Source organism: Heteronotia binoei, chromosome 1, assembly GCF_032191835.1.
Source record: "Heteronotia binoei isolate CCM8104 ecotype False Entrance Well chromosome 1, APGP_CSIRO_Hbin_v1, whole genome shotgun sequence".
NCBI classification, from domain to species: domain Eukaryota; kingdom Metazoa; phylum Chordata; class Lepidosauria; order Squamata; family Gekkonidae; genus Heteronotia; species Heteronotia binoei.
In genome coordinates this window covers 274,245,864-274,265,803 of record NC_083223.1, presented here as the reverse complement: position 1 = coordinate 274,265,803, position 19,940 = coordinate 274,245,864, and the positions used below count along the sequence as shown (strand labels likewise).

Below are 19,940 nucleotides of genomic sequence, written 5' to 3'. Positions count from 1 at the left end.
CGCGTTCCGCCTGTCCGTCTGTGGGTGATAGGTGGAACTCAACCCCTGCTCTATGCCTGCCACCTTGCAAAACTCCCACCAGAAGATGGCAACGAACTGTGGCCCGCGGTCGCTACTGACCTTGTCTGGAAATGAGTGTAGCCTAACAATATGCTGAAAAAATAGATAAGCCAATTTCTTAGAAGTGGGGAGTTGTTCACAAGGAATGAAATGCGCCTGTTTTGAGAAAGTGTCCACCACTACCAGAATTACTGTCTTCCCCCGTGAAGCCAGAAGCTCCACTATAAAGTCCATTGACACCACTGACTAGGGTCTCGTGGCCGTGGGAGTGGGTTGGAGAAGCCCCGGCAGTTCCCCCCCCCTTCGTTTCGCCATGATGCAAATTGGACATGATCCTACAAATTCGGAAATGTCTTTTTTCATTTGTGGCCACCAGAACTGGCGATTCGTTAGATGTAACGTTTTTATGTAGCCGAAGTGACCGGCCAATTTGCTGCAGTGACAGTGCTGCAGTACTTCCTGGCGGAGGGCTTTGGGCACATACAATTTCCCCTCATAGTACCAGAACCCTCCCTCTCCTTTAACAATCCCCACCGGTCTTTCTTCCCCTTCCTTTTCAGTTTCCTCAATCAGTCTATTGCCCCCCAATGGTTCCGTTTGCCCCGTTTTGTTTCCAGAACGGGTGGTCACCCCCACGGCGATGGCTGAGGGGGGAATAATAGAGTCTGTGACTTCTCTCTGACTCTCACGTTGGGGCAGTCTAGATAGGGCATCGGCCAAGAAATTTTTTGAGCTGGGGATGTGCCGGAGGGTGAAATCGAATTTTGCAAAGAACCCCACCCACAGATTCTGTTTGGCAGTCAGTTTCCGTCGGCCAGTGAGCACCTCTAAGTTTTTACGGTCAGTCCAGATTTCAAATGGCACTCTTGCCCCCTTCAGCCAGGACCGCCAGATTTTTAAGGCGAATGTTACTGCGAACGCTTCTTTGTCCCAGACCGACCAGTTGTGCTGCTCTTGTGAGAATTTTCGGGAGATATAAGCACATGGTTTCAACCTCCCATCGTCGTCCCTCTGCATTAATATGGTTCCGACGGCTACATTGGAGGCGTCGCATTGGACCACGAAGGGCTTTAGCTCATCAAAGGCCGCCTGGCATTTGGGTGACCACGGTAGTCGGGTCCCGGGTCTCTTAGCTTCCGGTCCCTTCCCCTTGGTTTTGAGTAAGTCCGTCAGGGGTAGCATCACTTGGGCGAACCCTTGAATGAACTCCCTATAAAAATTTGCAAACCCGAGGAAGGACTGGAGCTGTGTACATGTCCTCGGGGGTTCCCAGTCTAACACCGCTTGTATTTTTGCTGGGTCCATCGCCAACCCCTTCCCGGACACCTGAAATCCTAGGTAATCGAATTCCATTTGGTGAAATTCACATTTAGACAGTTTCACATACAGTTTATGCTGATACAGGGTGGAGAGTACCTTCCTCACTAGCTGCACATGGGAAGGTAGATCTTTCAAATAGATAATGGTGTCATCCAGGTACACCACCACGCCCTTGTACAGGTATTCTCTGAGCACTTCATTTAGAAAGTTCATAAAGACCCCAGGGGCCCCTTGTAGACCAAACGGCATCAGCAAATACTCGAACTGTCCCATGGGTGTATTAAACGCCGTTTTCCACTCATCCCCCTCTTTGATTCTCACTCTGAAGTAGGCATCACTCAGGTCTAGTTTTGTGAAAATGGACCCTTCTGATACTGTGCTTAGTAAGTCTTTGATCAACGGGATGGGGTAGGCGTTAGACATTGAAATCCCGTTTATCCCATAAAAATCTGTGCAAAGCCGGAGGCTCCCGTCCTTCTTCTTCCTGAAAAGGACTGGGGTGGCATGCGGGGCGGTGGCCGGCCTAATGAACCCCCGTTTCAGGTTCTTGTCAATAAACTTCCTTAACTCTGCCTTTTTGGCCCACCCCATGGAGTACAATTTTGCTTTTGGTAACTCTTGCCCTGGGATTAATTCAATCGCACAGTCAGTGTCATGGTGGGGCGGTAACTTATCCGCTTCCTTCTCGCTAAAAACCTTGCGCAAGTCCCGATACTCCTTTGGGTGCTGGGTGCACCTTCGGTCGGTAAAGTCTACTGTCTGTTCCCCCCACTGTATGTCCGGCTGGTGCTGGGTGAGCCAGCCCAGCCCAGCACCACATCAAAAGAGGAAGAGGGGGCGATGACAAAGACTTCCACCTCCCAGTGTTCCTCTTTTCCTACGGGTAACCCCTGGGTCTCTTCCATGCAGGGTTCTCCCCTCATGGCTGTCCCATCCATTTGCTCAAATTGGATCGGGTGGGGCAAGGGAGTTCTAGACAGCCCCAATGCACCTATCAGTCTTGGGGTTATGATTTCGCGGGTGCACCCCGAGTCGATCAAGGCCCAGGCGTGCATAAACTGTTTGAGTTTTGGGTTCAACAGAGTCAAAGGCACAAAAAGTAGGGCCCTGGTTATTCTCACCTGAAATGGTGCCGTTAGATCCACGAACTGCCGTCAGGTCGCTCCCGTTTCCCGTCGGTTCTGGTTCCCACAACTCCTTGCCCGAGTCATCAATAATTATAGTATCCTCGTCAAGCACCAGCGAAGCGGCGACACTGCCCTGATTGGGCTCTTTGGGCTTCCCCAGTGTTTTCTTCGGTCCTGCTGCTGTGGGCTTCAGGTTAAGGGGGGGGCTCGAGGCTTCTCTGGACAGTTGGCTGCCGGATGTCCTGGATCGCCGCACCAGAAGCATTTCCGGCTCTGCACTGGTTCGGGGGTCCCCCCTGGAGTTGGCGCCTTCCTTGGTTCAGCTTTGGTCCCTTGCCGAGCCTCTCGTCCCCCCTTCACCCCTTTCTGCTGCTGTCGCTGTAGGGCTATGTGCCTCATGTTGGTCTCGACCTCTCCCGCTAGCTGCATCCACCTCACCAGTGTGGTGGGACAGGCTTGGTGGAAGGCCCTGTCTAGCAAGCTTGCGTTGAGGCCCCGCTGGTAGGCTTCAATCTTCATCCTCTCATTCCAGCCTCGAACCTTGGTGCAGTGGGCTCTGAAGTCCGCCGTTTACTCTCTCACTGACCTCAAACCCTGCTGCAAGTCGTGTAGTGCAGTGAGAGCTCTCATTTCTTGGAGGGGGTCTCCGTACTGCCGCAGCATCGCTTGTAAGAAACCCTCCACACTGGTCAGCTTGGGGCCCCGGCTCTTGTACAGGCTCACGTACAATTGTCGGGCTGCCCCCTTCAGCTTCGACCTGAGGTAGTCCACTCAGTGGGGTTCATCAGGGAATGTGTTCCCCCAGTAATGCATGTAGCTGTTGGCCTGGATGGTGAAGTATTCTACTTCTTCGGGGTCGCCTTCGAATGTTATGTCCAGACCCCTGCCTCTGCCCCCATTCCATGGTCTGGGGACCTCTCTGGTGATGTGCACTGTGTTGACCTGGATCTTGTTCTGAAGCTCCCTCACCCAACCTCGCATCTCGTTCCTCAGTTATTCGATGCCTCCTTCACCTCTCGGGACTCAGCCCTCTTCTCGGTTGTGGTTGTCCCCTCGGCCCCACTCCTCCTCGGCCTCCTTCATGGTGCCATTCCCCCCTGGGTCCAGTCTAACGATTATGTTCTCGTAACGGCTTGCCGCCTCGTCCATTAGGGTGGTCGAGGTGCACGGTTTCCACTTCTGCGGGGTAATGAGAAGTGTCTGGAAGTGTAGCGGGGACTCTCCCATTCATCGGGTGGTGGTGACGCCGGGTGGGGTCTTCGGCTTCTCCACAGGTTTGGTAGGTTCTCCGTTATCTGGAAATTTTGCAGCCATCTGGCTTAAAAGTGGCCAGTTCGGATAAATCCGTTCTTGGATCAGTTCCAAAATGTCAGACAATGGAACTTAAAATCAACCAGACTCCATTGGATACAAAGTTTAAGGCTTCATTTGAGTGTTCATAGTTTCTGAGCGTGAAAAGATTGGAACTGATACATTCTTACCAGTGAGGATTCACTTTAAGGAATTGCACATCAAAAGGTTTTTAAACAAAACTACATTCCCAAGCATTCTTTAGCATGAAGTGATACATTTCACACAGTAACTTTTACTTATCTCCTTGCGGTCCTTGATCTCACAGGAATGGCTGAGCTGCCATCCCCAGAGGCATTTTATCTTCAAAGGGGAATTGCGTTTGTTAGTTCCAGGGACAGGAATTCACACCAGGGTTAGTAAATACTATGCTTCTACTTTGATATGCAAGGTCTCTTCCCATGGTTAGTAATATAGGCTAGAAAATGGAGTCAGTTAAGCTAAGCATTTCATCACATTCTTTTAAGCTTAAGCATTTCATTACAGTATTTTTCCAGTGTCTGACAGCTTCAGCATCTGACCTTCCAGTGAAAAGACTGGGATGATTTCACTTAGGACTGACTGATTTGATCTTCTTGCAGTCCAAGGGACTCTCAAGGTTCTTCTCCAGCACCACATGTAATTGCTCTCCTTTAATTATCTGTGGAGCAGTAATAGATGGCATAATTTTCTTGGAGTAGCCAAGCTGCAAATGCCTATGTTGCAAACAAAGATTCTCTAATTGTATTAATTGTGTATTATAATGGGAAGCAGAAGGTCCCAGGTTCAATCCCTGGCATCTCCCAAAAAGGGTCCAGGCAAATAGGTGTGAAAAACCTCAGCTTGAGACCCTGGAGAGCCACTGCCAGTCTGAGAAGACAATACTGACTTTGATGGACCGAGGGTCTGATTCAGTATAAGGCAGCTTCATATGTTCATAACAAAAAAAAAAAAAATATTGTTGAGCCATAGCCCTTTCCAGGAATTAAATGATCTGATAAAGGAAAGCTAGCTACAAACCCATGGACACTTAAATCCATATCTGTACCTAAATCATACCTGACCAGAATTGTCTTGAACACTTTGAAAACATGGTCAAGCGCCAGTCAACATCACATTCTGTGACTCCTAAAGGACCCTTCACATACAGGGTATGATTTTAGTGGTTTATTCATTTATTTTGAAAAGTTATGTCCCTTCTCTGCAGGGAACCTGCCCAAGGGAGCTTACAAGATTGCTGTTTGTGGGACAAGAGCTCAGCAAAGTAAAAAAGGGACATCACTGGCTATGCCATTTTGAGTCGATTTCCATCCCTTGACCCTCTTCCACCAATGCTGAGACAACACCCCTTTACACAAGAAGTAGGGAAAGGAAGGGGAAAGTTCTCTGTGTGAGCACCAGTTGTTTCTGACTCTTGGGTGACGTTGCTTTCACAACGTTTTTCATGGCAGACTTTTTACAGGGTGGTTTACCATTGCCTTCCGCAGTCACGCTTCCCCCCCAGCAAGCTGGGTGCTCATTTTACTGACTCGGAAGGATGGAAGGCTGGGTCAATCTTGAGTCGGCTACCTGAAAACCCAGCTTCCACCAGGGATCGAACTCAGGTCATGAGCAGAGCTTAGGACTGCAGTACTGCAGTCCTAGTATGGATTAAATTCCCCTTTTCTACTTTCCTTTCCTGAAGCTCATCCCCATAACTTTATTTCCTTCTCTACTTCTTTAGCTCTGAACTAACTGACTTGCAGCTATCCATCAGTCCATCAGTGGCTATTAGCCACAGTGTATGTGTGTATATAAAAATTTTTGCCAGTGTGTGACACAGAGTGTTGGACTTGATGGGCCGTTGGCCTGATCCAACATGGCTTCTCTTATGTTCTTATGTGACACAGAGGTCGTTTTCGCACTCACCTCCAGCCGGCGCGACCCCCCTCTTCACCGCGCAGGATCTGCGCGGATTTCCCACTAAATGCCACGGAGCAGCCTTTTGCGCCGGAAACTCCCGGCGCAAAAGCCGCTCAAACGTAAACCTCCAAAAAGCAGTTTCCGGCGCAAAAGGCTTTTGCGACGGGAGTTTCCGGCGCAAAAGGCTGCTCCGCGGCATTTAGTGGGAAATCCGCGCAGATCCTGCGCGGTGAAGAGGGGGGTCGCGCCGGCTGGAGGTGAGTGCGAAAACGACCAGAGTGTTGGACTGGAGGGGCCATTGGCCTGATCCAACATGGCTTCTCTTATGTTCTTATGTGACACAGAGTGTTGGACTGGATGGGCCATTGGCCTGATCCAACATGGCTTCTCTTCTGTTCTTATGTGTGACACAGAGTGTTGGACTTGATGGGCCATTGGCCTGATCCAACATGGCTTCTCTTATTTTCTTACCGTTACCATCAGATGAGAAACGCCAGCTTCCAGGTGGGATCTGGGGATCCCCTGGGGTGACAGTTCATCTCAAGAGATCAATTCCCGTGGAGAAAATTGATGCTTTGTGGGCTGGACTCTGTGTCATTGTACCCTACTGAGGTCAATGTTTTCCCCAATGTAAATCCGCAAATTTGCAGGAGATTCCCAACCTGGATTTAGCAACCCTCCCCTGCTCCTTCCCTGCGGGTGGCCAAGGGGGACTTGGTAACTCTAATACTGGACGTCACTTGTTACTGGCCTCCCCTTTAATTCCATCCCAGTGCTATAAGATCCGCTGGACCTGGACAATAGGCCACGTCTGTGGGGCAGAACCTGCCGTTTTAGTCTATTGTCGTTCTGTAGTTTTAGATGTTATATGTGATCTTTTTTCGTTTTTATGGTTGATTGCTTTTATGATGTAACTCGCCCTGAGCCTGTTCTGTGGGAAGGGTGGGCTAAAAATTGAATAAAATAAATAAATTACATACTGATGGCCTTACTTTTCCAATCAGGGTCTCCTTTCTTCTTTCAATCTTTCCTTTCCCACCTGCCCTGTTATTCTCTCTCTCTCTCTCTCTCGGCTTGACTTCGCAAACGAAGATTTAGGAAGGGTGCAGTAGTCCACGTCTGCTGCAGGCTCGCTGGTGGCTGACAAGACCAATGCGGGACAGGCAGGTCCGGACACAGTGGCTGCAGGGAAAAGTCTGATTTGGGGTTGGTGCTGTAGCAGTGCGATTCTTCCTCAATCTCCTTTTGTCCTCAAGACCAGCTACTCCAGATGCAAACAAATACTCCCCCCCCTTCCCCCCTTGAACTAGCCTTGGGGAAGCACTCACGTTTGGGATAAACTTTAGATTAAATATCAGTGATTTTCAAATGAATGCTATAATTGTATGTTTTGAGGACCTTGAATGAATCACTATCATCCTACTAATGATAGTGCGACGGTCACCTCAAGATTGGATTACTGTAATGCCCTCTACATGAGGCTGCCTCTGTGTCGAACCCGGAAGCTGCAGCTGGTGCAGAACGCGGCGGCAAGGCTGTTACTGGGACTCCCGAAGTGGGAGCACATACAGCCAGGGCTGCGCGAACTGCACTGGCTGCCAGTTACATACCGGGTTCGCTACAAAGTGCTGGTTATTACCTTTAAAGCCCTATATGGTCGAGGACCCGCCTACCTGAGGGACCGTCTTTCCCCATACGAGCCACAGAGAGCACTGAGGTCAGCGGGGAAGAACAAGCTGACTATCCCTGGGCCAAAGGAGGTGAAATTGCAGAACACCCGCACACGGGCCTTCTCTATTGAAGCTCCATGCCTATGGAACCAGCTTCCGGAAGAGGTGTGGGCCCTGCGGAGCCTTGACCAATTCCGCAGGGCCTGCAAGACCATCCTTTTTAGGTTGGCCTTTGCGGACTGCTGATTAAGGACTGCTGAACTGATGGATTCGCCCAAGTGACTTTAACTGACAGAATAGCGCCAAAAATACCACTGTTATTGTTATTGTTACATTATGTCAATTATATTAAATGCGAATTAGAACGGTTTTTAAGATAATGCTGATTTTAAAGTTTTTGTATAACTATCGTATGGACATGTTGTTAGCCGCCCTGAGCCTGCCTAGGCGGGGAGGGCGGGATATAAATAAAATTTTATTATTATTATTATTAATCAGGGCAACCAAGGTGATTAAGGGGTCGGAGCACATTCCCTATGAGGAAAGTCTGAAGAGTCTGGGACATTTTAGTTTAGTTTAGTTTAGTTTGTGTGTGTGTGAGAGAGTGTGTGTGTGTGTGAACTGGGTCTATTTTATGTTATGGTAGATACACTATTGTAATGTCTGTATTTTTTTGATTAGTGATGTTTCAAAAAAAATTTGAGTTTAAAAAGAAAAGAGTTAACTAAGGGGAGCATGATAGAGGTTTATAAAATTGTGCATGGGGCAGAGAAAGTTGACAGAGAGAACTTTCCCCCCCTCCCTCTCCTAAATATTAGGGCTCAAGGGCATCTAACAAAGCTGATGAGCAGTAGATTCAGGACAGACAAAAGGAAATACTTCTTTACTTAAAGAAGGATTAAAATGTGGGATTTGCTGCCAGAGGATGCCATGATGGCTACAGGAATAAATAGCTTCAAAAGGGGATTAGATAGATTCATGGATGATATATATATCAATGGTTACTAGCTGTGGTGACGAAAGGAAATCTCCACACACAGTGGCACTAAGCCTCTGAATCTCAGAGCCAGGAGGCAACATATGAACATATGAAGCTGCTTTCTAGTGAATCAGACCCTCGGTCCATCAAAGTCAGTCTTGTCTACTCAGACTGGCAGCGGCTCTCCAGGGTCTCAAGCGGAGGTTTTTCACGCCTATTTGCCTGGACCCTTTTGAGTTGGAGATGACAGGGATTGAAGCTGGGACCTTCTGCTTACCTAGCAGATGCTCTACCACTGAGCCACCGTCCCTCTCCTAACATCAGGGGAAGGCCTCTAAGCCCTGTGGTTTGTCCTCCAGAGGAACTGGTTGGCCACTGTGTGAGACAGGATGCTGGACTTGATTGATTATTGGTCTGATTCAGCAGGACTCTTCTTGTGTTCTGAACTACTATTTATGTTTTACAGTTTAGATTTGACCTTAGTCAACTTCTGCCTCTTTTTTTTCTTTCCTTGAAGTCTGTGTAAAGATTTTGAAAAGACTGCCTGGTGAAGCATTAGACTCTCCCCCCTCCCCTTTTTTTTTTGTTTTGTATGCATTAATATTTTTATATCTATGAATATGCAGGCTAAAACACCAGCCTGCAGCCTGCAGCCTGGGTTAAAGACTTGCACCTGTTGGGATTCTTAAACACAAATGATCACAGCCAGTGGTCATTTTGTAGAAAAAATAGGTGGTGGAGCTCATCCAGGGATTGCTATGCAGCTGTAATGCTATTCAGTGGACAAGGAAGTGGAACTCTCAAGAGGAGGAGGTGGAACTCTTAGAAAGGTTCAGGAACTGCGCTCCTGTGAGCTCCCACTGAATCTGAGGCCTGATCACAGCCCAGCAAATCATGATTTGAAAGGTATGCAAAGCTTTCCTCAAGCTATCCAGTGCAGGAGATGACTAAGAGTCATGGGGAAACTCTTTCAGGGGAAGTGCTTCAGAATTACTGATCCTATCAACTAGGAAGGATGCTTGGTAACAACTGCTTTTTTATTGGAGCAACTTTCCCTAACTTCAACCTACCCTCCTCCTGATATTATCTGCCACTCACACAGTATTTCATCTCACTGTACTGCAAACACAACCAGTTGCTTTCTCATATATGAATATTTGAAGATGCCTTCTACTGAATCAGACCCCGGTCCATCAAAATCCGTCTTGTCTACTCAGACTGGCAGCAGCTCTCCAGGGTCTCAAGCTGAGGTTTTTCACATCCATTTCCCTGGACCCTCTTTAGTTGGAGATGCCGGGGATTGAACCTGGGACCTTCTGCTTACCAAGCAGGTGCACTACCACTGAGCCACCATCCTTCCCCAAATAGTTCCTCTGCTGCACCCTCTATTAACATATGAAGCTGCCTTCTACTGAATCAGACCCTGGGTCCATCAAAGTCAGTCTTGTCTACTCAGACTGGCAGCGGCTCTCCAGGGTCTTCAAGCGGAGGTTTTTCATGTCCATTTGCCTGGACCCTTTTTAGTTGGAGATGCTGGGAGCTGAACCTGGGACCTTCTGCTTACCTAGCAGATGCTCCACCACTGAGCCACGGTCCCTCCCCTTTTCCTTCTATTTCCTTCTACTGAGGACATTGATTGTTATAACTGAGAACTAGAGAGAGAGAGAGAGATACACTAGAGACATCCAGAAAGGCAATTCTGATGCAAAGCAAGCTTTTAATTTGAGAGCGGAAAGTGGATTGCAAAAAATGAGCAACTGCAGGATTCAAACCAGATAACAGCCCAGATAGAACATTGAAGGATGATTCCGTTGTCAAGGTGTCTTGCGGGATGTAGGGGCGAACCACTAGGTTTTCATGGACTTGCAAGAAGTGCCCATTAGAGAAACAGTCATTAAAGGTAGTGTGGCGTGCACAAAAGCAGGCACAGGAGTGATTTAGAGAAATGTTGAAATGCTGGAGAGTCCTTGGATCTGCCATTTAACATCTCGTTGGAATTCCACTCAGGCATCTAGCAGGGTCCGCCAATGCCGCTGCAGCTGTACCGTCGAGTGAGAGGGTAGCAGGGCTCGTAACAGATGCTGCCACGCCTAGATGGGTACTCCCATCCATAACCGTAGCCCCCACAATATTGTGGTGGGTAATAACACCGGCCATACCCAAAACCACCATAGTAGCTTTTTGGGTAGTAGCAACGGCCATAACCACCATAACTGCTCTGTGGGTAGTAGCAGCTGCCAGAAGAGAAACTTCCGCGGCGGTATGGATAATAGCAGATACGTTGGCCAGAACCTCCATAGCAGCTCTGTGGGTAGGAGCAGATGTGTTGTCCGGAACCTCCATAGCAGCTCTGTGGGTAGTAGCAGATGCGTTGGCCGGAACCTCCGTAGCAGCTACCAGAAGAGAAACTTCCGCGGCGGTATGGGTAATAGCAGATACGTTGGCCAGAACCTCCATAGCAGCTCTGTGGGTAGGAGCAGATGCGTTGTCCGGAACCTCCATAGCAGCTCTGTGGGTAGTAGCAGATGCGTTGGCCGGAACCTTCGCAGCAGCTACCAGAAGAGAAACTTCCGCGGCGGCATGGGTTGTACTTCTGGGGTTTGCAGGTGCTCATTTTGGTTAAGGTTGAGTTAGATCTGAAATGAAACAACACAGAAGAAATAAAAGGAGACTTTGGCCTCTGAAGTCGAAACGTCACCCAGGTCTAATGAAGATACACCATTGAACCATTCACTTGATCATAAGAACATAAGAGAAGCCATGTTGGATCAGGCCAATGGCCCATCCAGTCCAACACTGTGTCACACAGTGGCCCCCCAAAAATTATATATATATACACACACACACACACTGTGGCTAATAGCCACTGATGGACCTCTGCTCCATATTTTTATCTAAACCACTCTTTAAGCTGGCTATGCTTGTGACCGCCACCACCTCCTGTGGCAGTGAATTCCACATGTTAATCACCCTTTGGGTGAAGAAGTACTTCCTTTTATCCATTTTAACCTGTCTGCTCAGCAATTTTATCGAATGCCCACGAGTTCTTGTATTGTGAGAAAGGGAGAAAAGTACTTCTTTCTCTACTTTCTCCATCCCATGCATTATCTTGTAAACCTCTATCATGTCACCCCGCAGTCGACGTTTCTCCAAGCTAAAGAGTCCCAAGCGTTTCAACCTTTCTTCATAGGGAAACTGTTCCAGCCCTTTAATCATTCTAGTTGCCCTTCTCTGGACTTTCTCCAATGCTATAATATCCTTTTTGAGGTGCGGTGACCAGAACTGCACACAGCACTCCAAATGAGACCGCACCATCGATTTACACAGGGGCATTCTGATACTGGCTGATTTGTTTTCCGTTATGATACTGGCTGACTTGTTTCATCTCTGCCGATGATTTCCTTCATCAAGGTCCTGCTGGCAGATCCTCCAGTGTTTTACAAGTTGAAATCACTCTTCAACCATAATGAATCTTATTTGTACTGCATAGATAGAAGCTGAAGGGGCCTTTCTTGCACACTGTTGAGGGCCCTGCTCTACCTGGTGTATGCTAAATTGGTCAAGCTAATTCATATTTATAATGTAGTTTAGTAATACCTAGTAGCATGTCTCACAGATAATCCTGTTACTGTAAATTCGTTGAACATACAGCACCTTTGACAACGTTTAATATCTGGATAACATCTGGATATATGGGGGAATGGAAAGGAAGCAGTGTCCTCACTTTTTATGGTCAAGATGCCTGTTATTATTATTATTATAATTATTAGTAGTAGTAGTAGTAATAGTAGTATTAGTAGTAGTTTTCCTTTCTGGGTGACTGAAGGCCAGGGGCCGTTTTGTAGCAAAATAGATGGTGGAACTCATTAACATAACCCACCACCAGCCAAAAGCAACCTGACACAAGAAAGGAGAGCCCCAGACAAGCAAGGCTTGCTTGGGCTGGCTAGCGATCCGGCCAGCCCAAGCAGGCCTGGCTCGCTTAGGGCTTTCCTTGGCTGCCCCCTCCCAGTCAAAAGGCCAGCAAGGCACCCACTGTCCAAAAATCACATAAGAAGTGGAGAAAGGGTGGGGTGGTGGGTAATAACAGTGCTTAATGAGGGCCGATGGGAGCGTGGCAAAGCTCCTGGTGGCTGGGTGGCTGCTCACTCCCCAAATCCAGGGATTGTGATGCAGCTGCACCTCCTATTCAACGGACAAGGTAGGTGGGGAGGAAGAGGAGGAACCCTCAGAAAGGTTCAGGAGCTGTGCTCCTGTGAGCTCCTGCTGAATTCAAGGCCTGCTTAAGGGTGATTTACCTAGCACAAGCCGAGTGCAATCAACAGGATGGGACATCCAATGAACAGTGCAATTGGGTTTGGACTACAGAAATCTGAAGACAAACAGAAATCTCAACCAGCTGAAAGTGGTGTAGAAACTACCTAGTCTGGAGCGTTCTTGGAGTGATAGGCAGCAACACAGTAGTGAAAGCCACAGTAACAGAATAATAGAGTTGGAAGGGACATCCAGGGTCATCTAGTGCAACCCCTTGCACAGTGCAGGGGTCCCAAATACCTCCCACACACACACCCTTCATGCCCTCTTTCTTATGATATGCCTAATTCACAGGATCAGCATTGCTGCCAGATGGCCATCTAGCCTCTGTTTAAAAACCTCCAAGGAAGAAGAGCCTACCACCTCCCGAGGAAGTCTGTTCCACTGAGGAACCGCTCTAACTGTCAGGACGTTCTTCCTAATGTTGAGCCAGAAACTCTTTTGATTCAATTTCAACCCATTGGTCCAACTTTCTGGGGCAACAGAAAATAATTCTGTATCATGCTCTGCATCACAGCTCTTCAAGTACTTCGAGTTTAATATCTAATATGTCCTCTATCTGAGGACTATATATTAAAGGGATTTTTGGAACTGGGAAAGAGACCCAGTTTGGTGCAGTGGTTAAGTGTGTGGACTCTTATATGGAAGAATTGGGTTTGGTTCCCCACTGCTCTACCTGTAGCTGTTGGAATGGTCTTGGGTCAGTCATAGCTCTCACAGAGCTTGTCCTTGAAAGGACAGCTTCTGAGAGAGTTCTCTTAGCCCCAACCACCTCACGGGGTGTCTGTTGTGGAGGAGGAAAGTGAGCTGCTCTGAGATTCAGAGTGGAGGGCAGAATATAAATCCAATGCTTTCTTATTTTTCTTCTTCTTGAAGATGGTGACCATATTGCCTCTCAGTCATCTCCTCTCCAGGCTGAACATGTCCAGCTCCTTTAATCTTTCCTCATAGGAATTGATCTCCAGACCCGTCACCATCTTCATTGCCCTCCTCCTTCTTTGTTCCTTTAACAATGCCGCTTCCTGACCATTTTGTTACAGTATTCTCATAGGTACCTGTGCAAAAGCCTTCTTGAATAATTCTGGTTTTGCATAGTTTGCAGAAAGCCAGCAGAGTGTGACCATTCATAATCTCATCATGAAGTCATTCCATAAAGTGTGGGCCACAAAGCATACCGCAACATACAAAATATAGACTCTATTTAAACAGGTATCTACTATCATCCAGGTGTTCTGGGTAATTCTTGAACTCCATACTAGTCTTTATTCCAGGTTGATCAACTCACTTTTTATGCCATGTTGATACGATTTGTACTCATTTTTGAGCCTAAGTACAGTTCTGAGAAGACACCGGGCTGAGTTCAATAGGACATACTTCCTGTCAAGAATGTTGAGACTTAGAGCTTTAAAGTCTAACCCAGAACCTATTTACAGAGATATTATTAATAACCCATTTCAATTTTTCTTCTCAAATCAACACAGCTTGTTTGCGATTCAAGATTCAAGAATCTAATTGAAGAAGAAGAAGAAGAAGAAGATATTGGATTTATATCCCGCCCTCCACTCCGAAGAGTCTCAGAGCGGCTCACAATCTCCTTTACCTTCCTCCCCCACAACAGACACCCTGTGAGGTGGGTGGGGCTGGAGAGGGCTCTCACAGCAGCTGCCCTTTCAAGGACAACCTCTGCCAGAGCTACGGCTGACCCAAGGCCATTCCAGCAGGTGCAAGTGGAGGAGTGGGGAATCAAACCCGGTTCTCCCAGATAAGAGTCCGCACACTTAACTACTACACCAACTGGCTCTTTAAAGTTATAAGGAGAAGTGAAAATTGAACTTTTCAGATTGTAACTCAGTGACGCAAGGCCACAAACTTTCCAAGCAGGAAGAACTCAGGGTTTGCAACCAATGTTCTCATGAAATGAAAGAGAGAGAGAAAGAGAATAGGAAGCACTTTCAGGAAAGGAAGAAACTAAGACCATGGAAACATATCTTGTAAGACCCAACCACATACTAAAAACTGTATCTTCAAAGAAGCATTTGAAGACACTGGATCAGAATGGAACTTACTGGTTTTCTGAAGAAAGGATCTCAAGTGAGTTCGTTGGATGATGGACTGAAGATGGACCGTCCTTTTATACTCTCCCAAGAACAGTTTTTTGGTTATGCAACAACTTAAAATCCTAATTATATACCCATCCATGCCATGCTCACTCACACAGATGCAATGTCTTAATTGCATTAATTGGTATTCCTCCCTTTTCTGTGGTTATTAGGCTATCAAAAACAACTCAACAACCAAGACCTGCCAACACCTTCCTGTTCTCTTCCGCATTAATAAACTTGAGCATGAGTTTAAAACCTGCTTCAAGATGGCCATTAATAATTTTTTTGATTTGTCATTCAGCATGTTGGAATAAGCAAATCACTTGGGAAGATTTAAAAATTCCAAGTTGGTTTTCTCTGGCCTTCAACTGATCATGTCCCCCCATAAGAAGCGAGCTGCTGGATCAGACCAGCGAGGGTCCATCTAGTCCATCATCCTAGCTCATACAGTGGCCAACTAGTTCCTCTGGTGGGCCAAAAAACAGGGAATAGAGGCCAAAGCCTTCACCTGAGAAGAACATAAGAAGGGCTTCTACTGTCTTGGCCCCACTGATGGACCTCCTGATGGCACCTGGTTTTTATTTCCTTCAGGTGGTCCATGTGTTTCCAGACTGGGCCATTTCAGGTTGTGGAAGGCAGCACAAATGACTTCTTTTTTGATGCATAAGAAGAGTCTTGCTAGATCAAGCCAGCGAGCCCCCTAGTCCAGCATCCTGTCTCATAAAGTGGCCAATCGATTCCTCTGAAGGACCAACGGCAGGGTATAGAGGCCAAGGTCTTCCCTTAATGCTGCCTCCTGACATTGAGATTCAGAGCTTGACTGCCTTGACTACTAGAATGATTAAAGGGCTAGAGCACTTTCCGTAAGAAGAAAGGTTGAAACGCTTGGGACTCTTTAGCTTGGAGAAACGTCGACTGCGGGGTGACATAATAGAGGTTTACAAGATTATGCATGGGATGGAGAAAGTAGAGAAAGAAGTACTTTTCTCCCTTTATTACAATACAAGAACTCGTGGGCATTCGATGAAATTGCTGAGCAGACAGGTTAAAACGGATAAAAGGAAGTAGTTCTTCACCCATAGGGTGATTAACATGTGGAATTCACTGCCACAGGAGGTGGTGGCGGCCACAAGTATAGCCACCTTCAAGAGGGGTTTAGATAAAAATATGGAGCACGGGTCCATCAGTGGCTATTAGCCACAGTGTATGTGTGTATATAAATGTTTTTGCCACTGTGTGACACAGAGTGTTGGACTTGATGGGCCATTGGCCTGATCCAACATGGCTTCTCTTATGTTCTTATGCCTCTGAAAGTGAAAATTCTAATTTTCAGTTTCGTGTTTTGGTCCATAATCACTTATCTATTCCGACATTAATTTTGTTTTCCCCTCACCTGGAAATGAATAAATTTTGTGAGGGAGGAAAAATATATATATATATAATTGTTCTAATTCACCAAGAGGCCTCAGGACAGAAGAAAGTTTTTCACTCAGGTTTTCATGTTCAGAACAACCAATAAAAGCCTTGAACCAGTGGAAGAACGTGCCCCACAACAGTCAGAACGAATGCAGACTTGCTCTCCCCTTTTATCTCGTGAAGTCCAGCTGAATCGGGAATGTAGTTGTGGAAGTCTTCGTACGCGTCTTCCATCCAGTTTCTGGACATGTGTATGATAAAGACCCTTCCTGAAGCAGGTAATTCCTCTTTTTGCTTCCCTCCAGATTTATTTCGCTATGACCACTATAGGCTTTCGGAAGTAAAAAATGGGAAGGAGCTGCGGCTCAGTGGTATCGTATCTGCTTGGAATGCAGAAGGTTCCAGGTTCAATCCCTGACATCTCCAGCTAAAAGGATCAGGAGGTTGGTGATGTGAAAGACCTCCGAATGAGATGCTGGAGAGATGCTGCCAATCTAAATGGACAGTGCTGAAGATGGTGGGCCAATGGTGTGATGCTGTATAACAGGGGTGGCCAACGGTAGTTCTCCAGATTTTTTTTGCCTACAACTCCCAACAGCCCCAGCCATCAGCCATGCTGACTGGGGCTGATGGGAGTTGTAGGCAAAAAACATCTGGAGAGCTACCGTTGGCCACCCCCGCTGTATAAGGCAGTTTTACCTGTCTTGTTTTTAAATAGCCAATGCTATTCTCTTTATCAGTTTCTCTCTAAAGGATAACTCCTAAGCCTACCTATTCACAAATATCTCAGGAAAATATATCACCTTCTGGTGGTCCGCATGTTTCCAGATGGAGCCATTTCAGATTTTGGAACGCATAACAAATGACTATTTTTTTTCTTTTTTTTACACAGAAAATAATATCCTGAAGTGGTATGGCCCAGATGGCCCCCAGATCACAATTAGATCTTAGTTAGGGTCTCTTAGAATTTGTTAAGGTTGGGCCATTTCAAATTATTGGAGATATGAACTTGTCAAGAGAGAAATACCATGAGATAAGGGAAATCTGATGTTGGAACGCGCACTTGAAAAGGAATTTGGACTTCCAGTTAAGAAGGCGTCAGAATAACAACTCATTACATAAGAGAAGCCATGTTGGATCAGGCCAACGGCCCATACAGTCCAACACTCTGTGTCACACAGTGGCAAAAAATTTTATATATACACACACACTGTGGCTAATAGCCACTGATGGACCTGTGCTCCATATTTTTATCTTGAAGGTGGCTATACTTACGGCTTCCACAGCCTCCTGTGGCAGTGAATTCCACATGTTAATCACCCTTTGGGTGAAGAAGTACTTCCTTTTATCCGTTTTAACCTGTCTGCTCAGCAATTTCATCGAATGCCCACGAGTTCTTGTATTGTGAGAAAGGGAGAAAAGTACTTCTTTTTGGAGAAGCCATTATTATTATTATTATTATTGTTGTTGTTATTATTATGGTTAATTTTTACCCAGCTCCCCCTGTGAATGGCTCGGACCAGCTTCCAACATAATCCATTAAGGTGTTAAAACTCTACAGGCTACAGTCAGTAATAGTGACCATGTAGCATATCCATAGAGATGGTTTCTTATTAACAGTAACACCAACAGGGAGCCAGATCGCTCTTGTCAGTGGTCTCGAGCTGTTAACCAAAAGCCATCTAGAAGAGGTCAGTTTTACAGGCCCCGTGGAACTCTAGCAAGTCCCGCAGGACCCTGGTCTCTTCCAACAGCTCATTCCACCGTTTGGGAGCCAAAGCTGAAAAAGCCCTGACTCTAGTCAAAGCCAGCCTGGCATCTTTCGGGCCGGGGACAGATAGATGATGTTGTGAACTCGACTGTGGTGCTCTCAGTTGGCCCCTGATATATAGTCTACTCAAATGACAGAAACAAGTCGTAGATAAGGTTGTTATAAAAGCGGAGTGAATAAAAACAAAATAAAATGGGATTTTTTAAAGAAAAAATCGTTGGGGAGGGACGGTGGCTCAGTGGTAGAGCATCTGCTTGGGAAGCAGAAGGCCCCAGGTTCAATCCCTGGCATCCCCAACTAAAAAGGGTCCAGGCAAATAGGTGTGGAAAACCTCAGCTTGAGACCCTGGAGAGCCACTGCCAGTTAGGGGAGGGACGGTGGCTCAGTGGTAGAGCATCTGCTTGGTAAGCAGAAGGTCCCAGGTTCAATCCCTGGCATCTCCAAAAAAGGGTCCGGGCAAATAGGTGTGAAAAACCTCAGCTTGAGACCTTGGAGAGCCACTGCCAGTTAGGGGAGGGACGGTGGCTTAGTGGTAGAGCATCTGCTTGGTAAGCAGATGGTCCCACGTTCAATCCCTGGCATCTCCAAAAAAGGGTCCAGGCAAAGAGGCGTGAAAAACCTCAGCTTGAGACCCTGGAGAGCTGTTACCAGTCTAAGAAGACAATACTGACTTTGATGGACCAGGGATCTGATTCAGTATAATGTAGCTTCATATGTTCATAAGTGTTTTAATAGCCCTGAGTCGTTTCGGTAGCAAATTTATAAACTTTTTAAAGGACACAGACAAACATGATAATAAAATAAAATAAAACATGCTTAAAACATTAGCACTTGTTGGTCTTAAGGGTGCTTTCTTCGTATTTCTCCCATGGAATCCGGGGAACTGAGCAAAGGAAGCTCTGGCTCTTTCCTTCCTCCCCCAGGGGAACAGGAGGGGGAGGAGCCTCAACTAATGGAGAAAAATCGAGATTTTGCTCTGTAGCTCCTGTGCAATTGAGCAAGCCTTGCAAAGCAGGCTGTGATGCAGAAGGAAGCAAGAGGGAGAGAAGGAAGCTGATGACAGCCAGTTACTCGGGGAGCCTGATAGGAGCTCTCTGGGGGTCTGATTCGGCCACCAGGCCGCATGTTTGACACCCCTGCCTTAAATAATAACCAACCTCTCAGCTTAAAAACACAAGACATACAGCTTCCCATTGCAGGAGGAATGGTGAAGAAGGTATACAAGCTGGGTGGCAGATGGCAGAACCATCGCATCGCATTATTTATTAAAGATAATTTTGTGAACCGGGGGTGTTGGATAAATAAAAGAGGAATTCTCTGCTCCTGAGTCAACTTCTGCGTGTAGAAATTTGTCGTATTGGCCTTGAGAGGGCTGAAAGCCTCCCAAACACACCTTCTGAGAGTCGACTTCTCCTAACATTCAATCAGTCAACAACTTCAATGGTTTTGGAAATGCGGAAGTTTTTATCTTTCGTTGAAATCTTTACAACTTGAGGCTTCGTAGCTGAAACTGTTCAGACATTAATTCCAGGGTTTACAAGCAGGAAAACTCCCAATTATGGCCTTGAATCTGGAACACTTTTTAACACAACTGGCCACGATCCAAGGATACCACAGAATGCGGACAAAAGTTTGTAAGATCAAGCGCACGATCAAACCGAATAGCTGTATCCTGCAAACTCCCGGACAGTATCTCTTTTAGGGGAACAAACAAAGATTTCTTCTAAATTGGAGAAACTGAAGAACTCTCTGCAGCTCCTTCGTGCTTCAGCCAAGCCTGTAAGACAACCAAGAAGAAGAAGCCTATAGTGCTGATTTGTCCTCCCCTATCCCCAACATTGATAACAGCTGGCAGCTTTCATGGCCTTGATTAATTGATAGCCACCATCAAAGGTGCTCTCTCCAATTCTACCAACTGCCTATAAAGTTGATGTATCAAAGGGAAAGCCA

The 19,940-nt window shown here is 46.7% G+C and overlaps 1 protein-coding gene across 1 annotated transcript in view; it reads right to left on the bottom strand.

Moving 5' to 3' along the window:
- Positions 1-10,398: 10,398 nt before the first annotated feature.
- The window catches only part of LOC132584125 (prisilkin-39-like), a 56,111-nt gene continuing 46,569 nt past the window's right edge, over positions 10,399-19,940 (bottom strand). The window contains exon 4 of the mRNA XM_060255962.1: positions 10,399-10,928. Coding sequence (XP_060111945.1) covers positions 10,399-10,928 — 530 coding nt within the window. The remainder of the gene's footprint in view (positions 10,929-19,940) is intronic.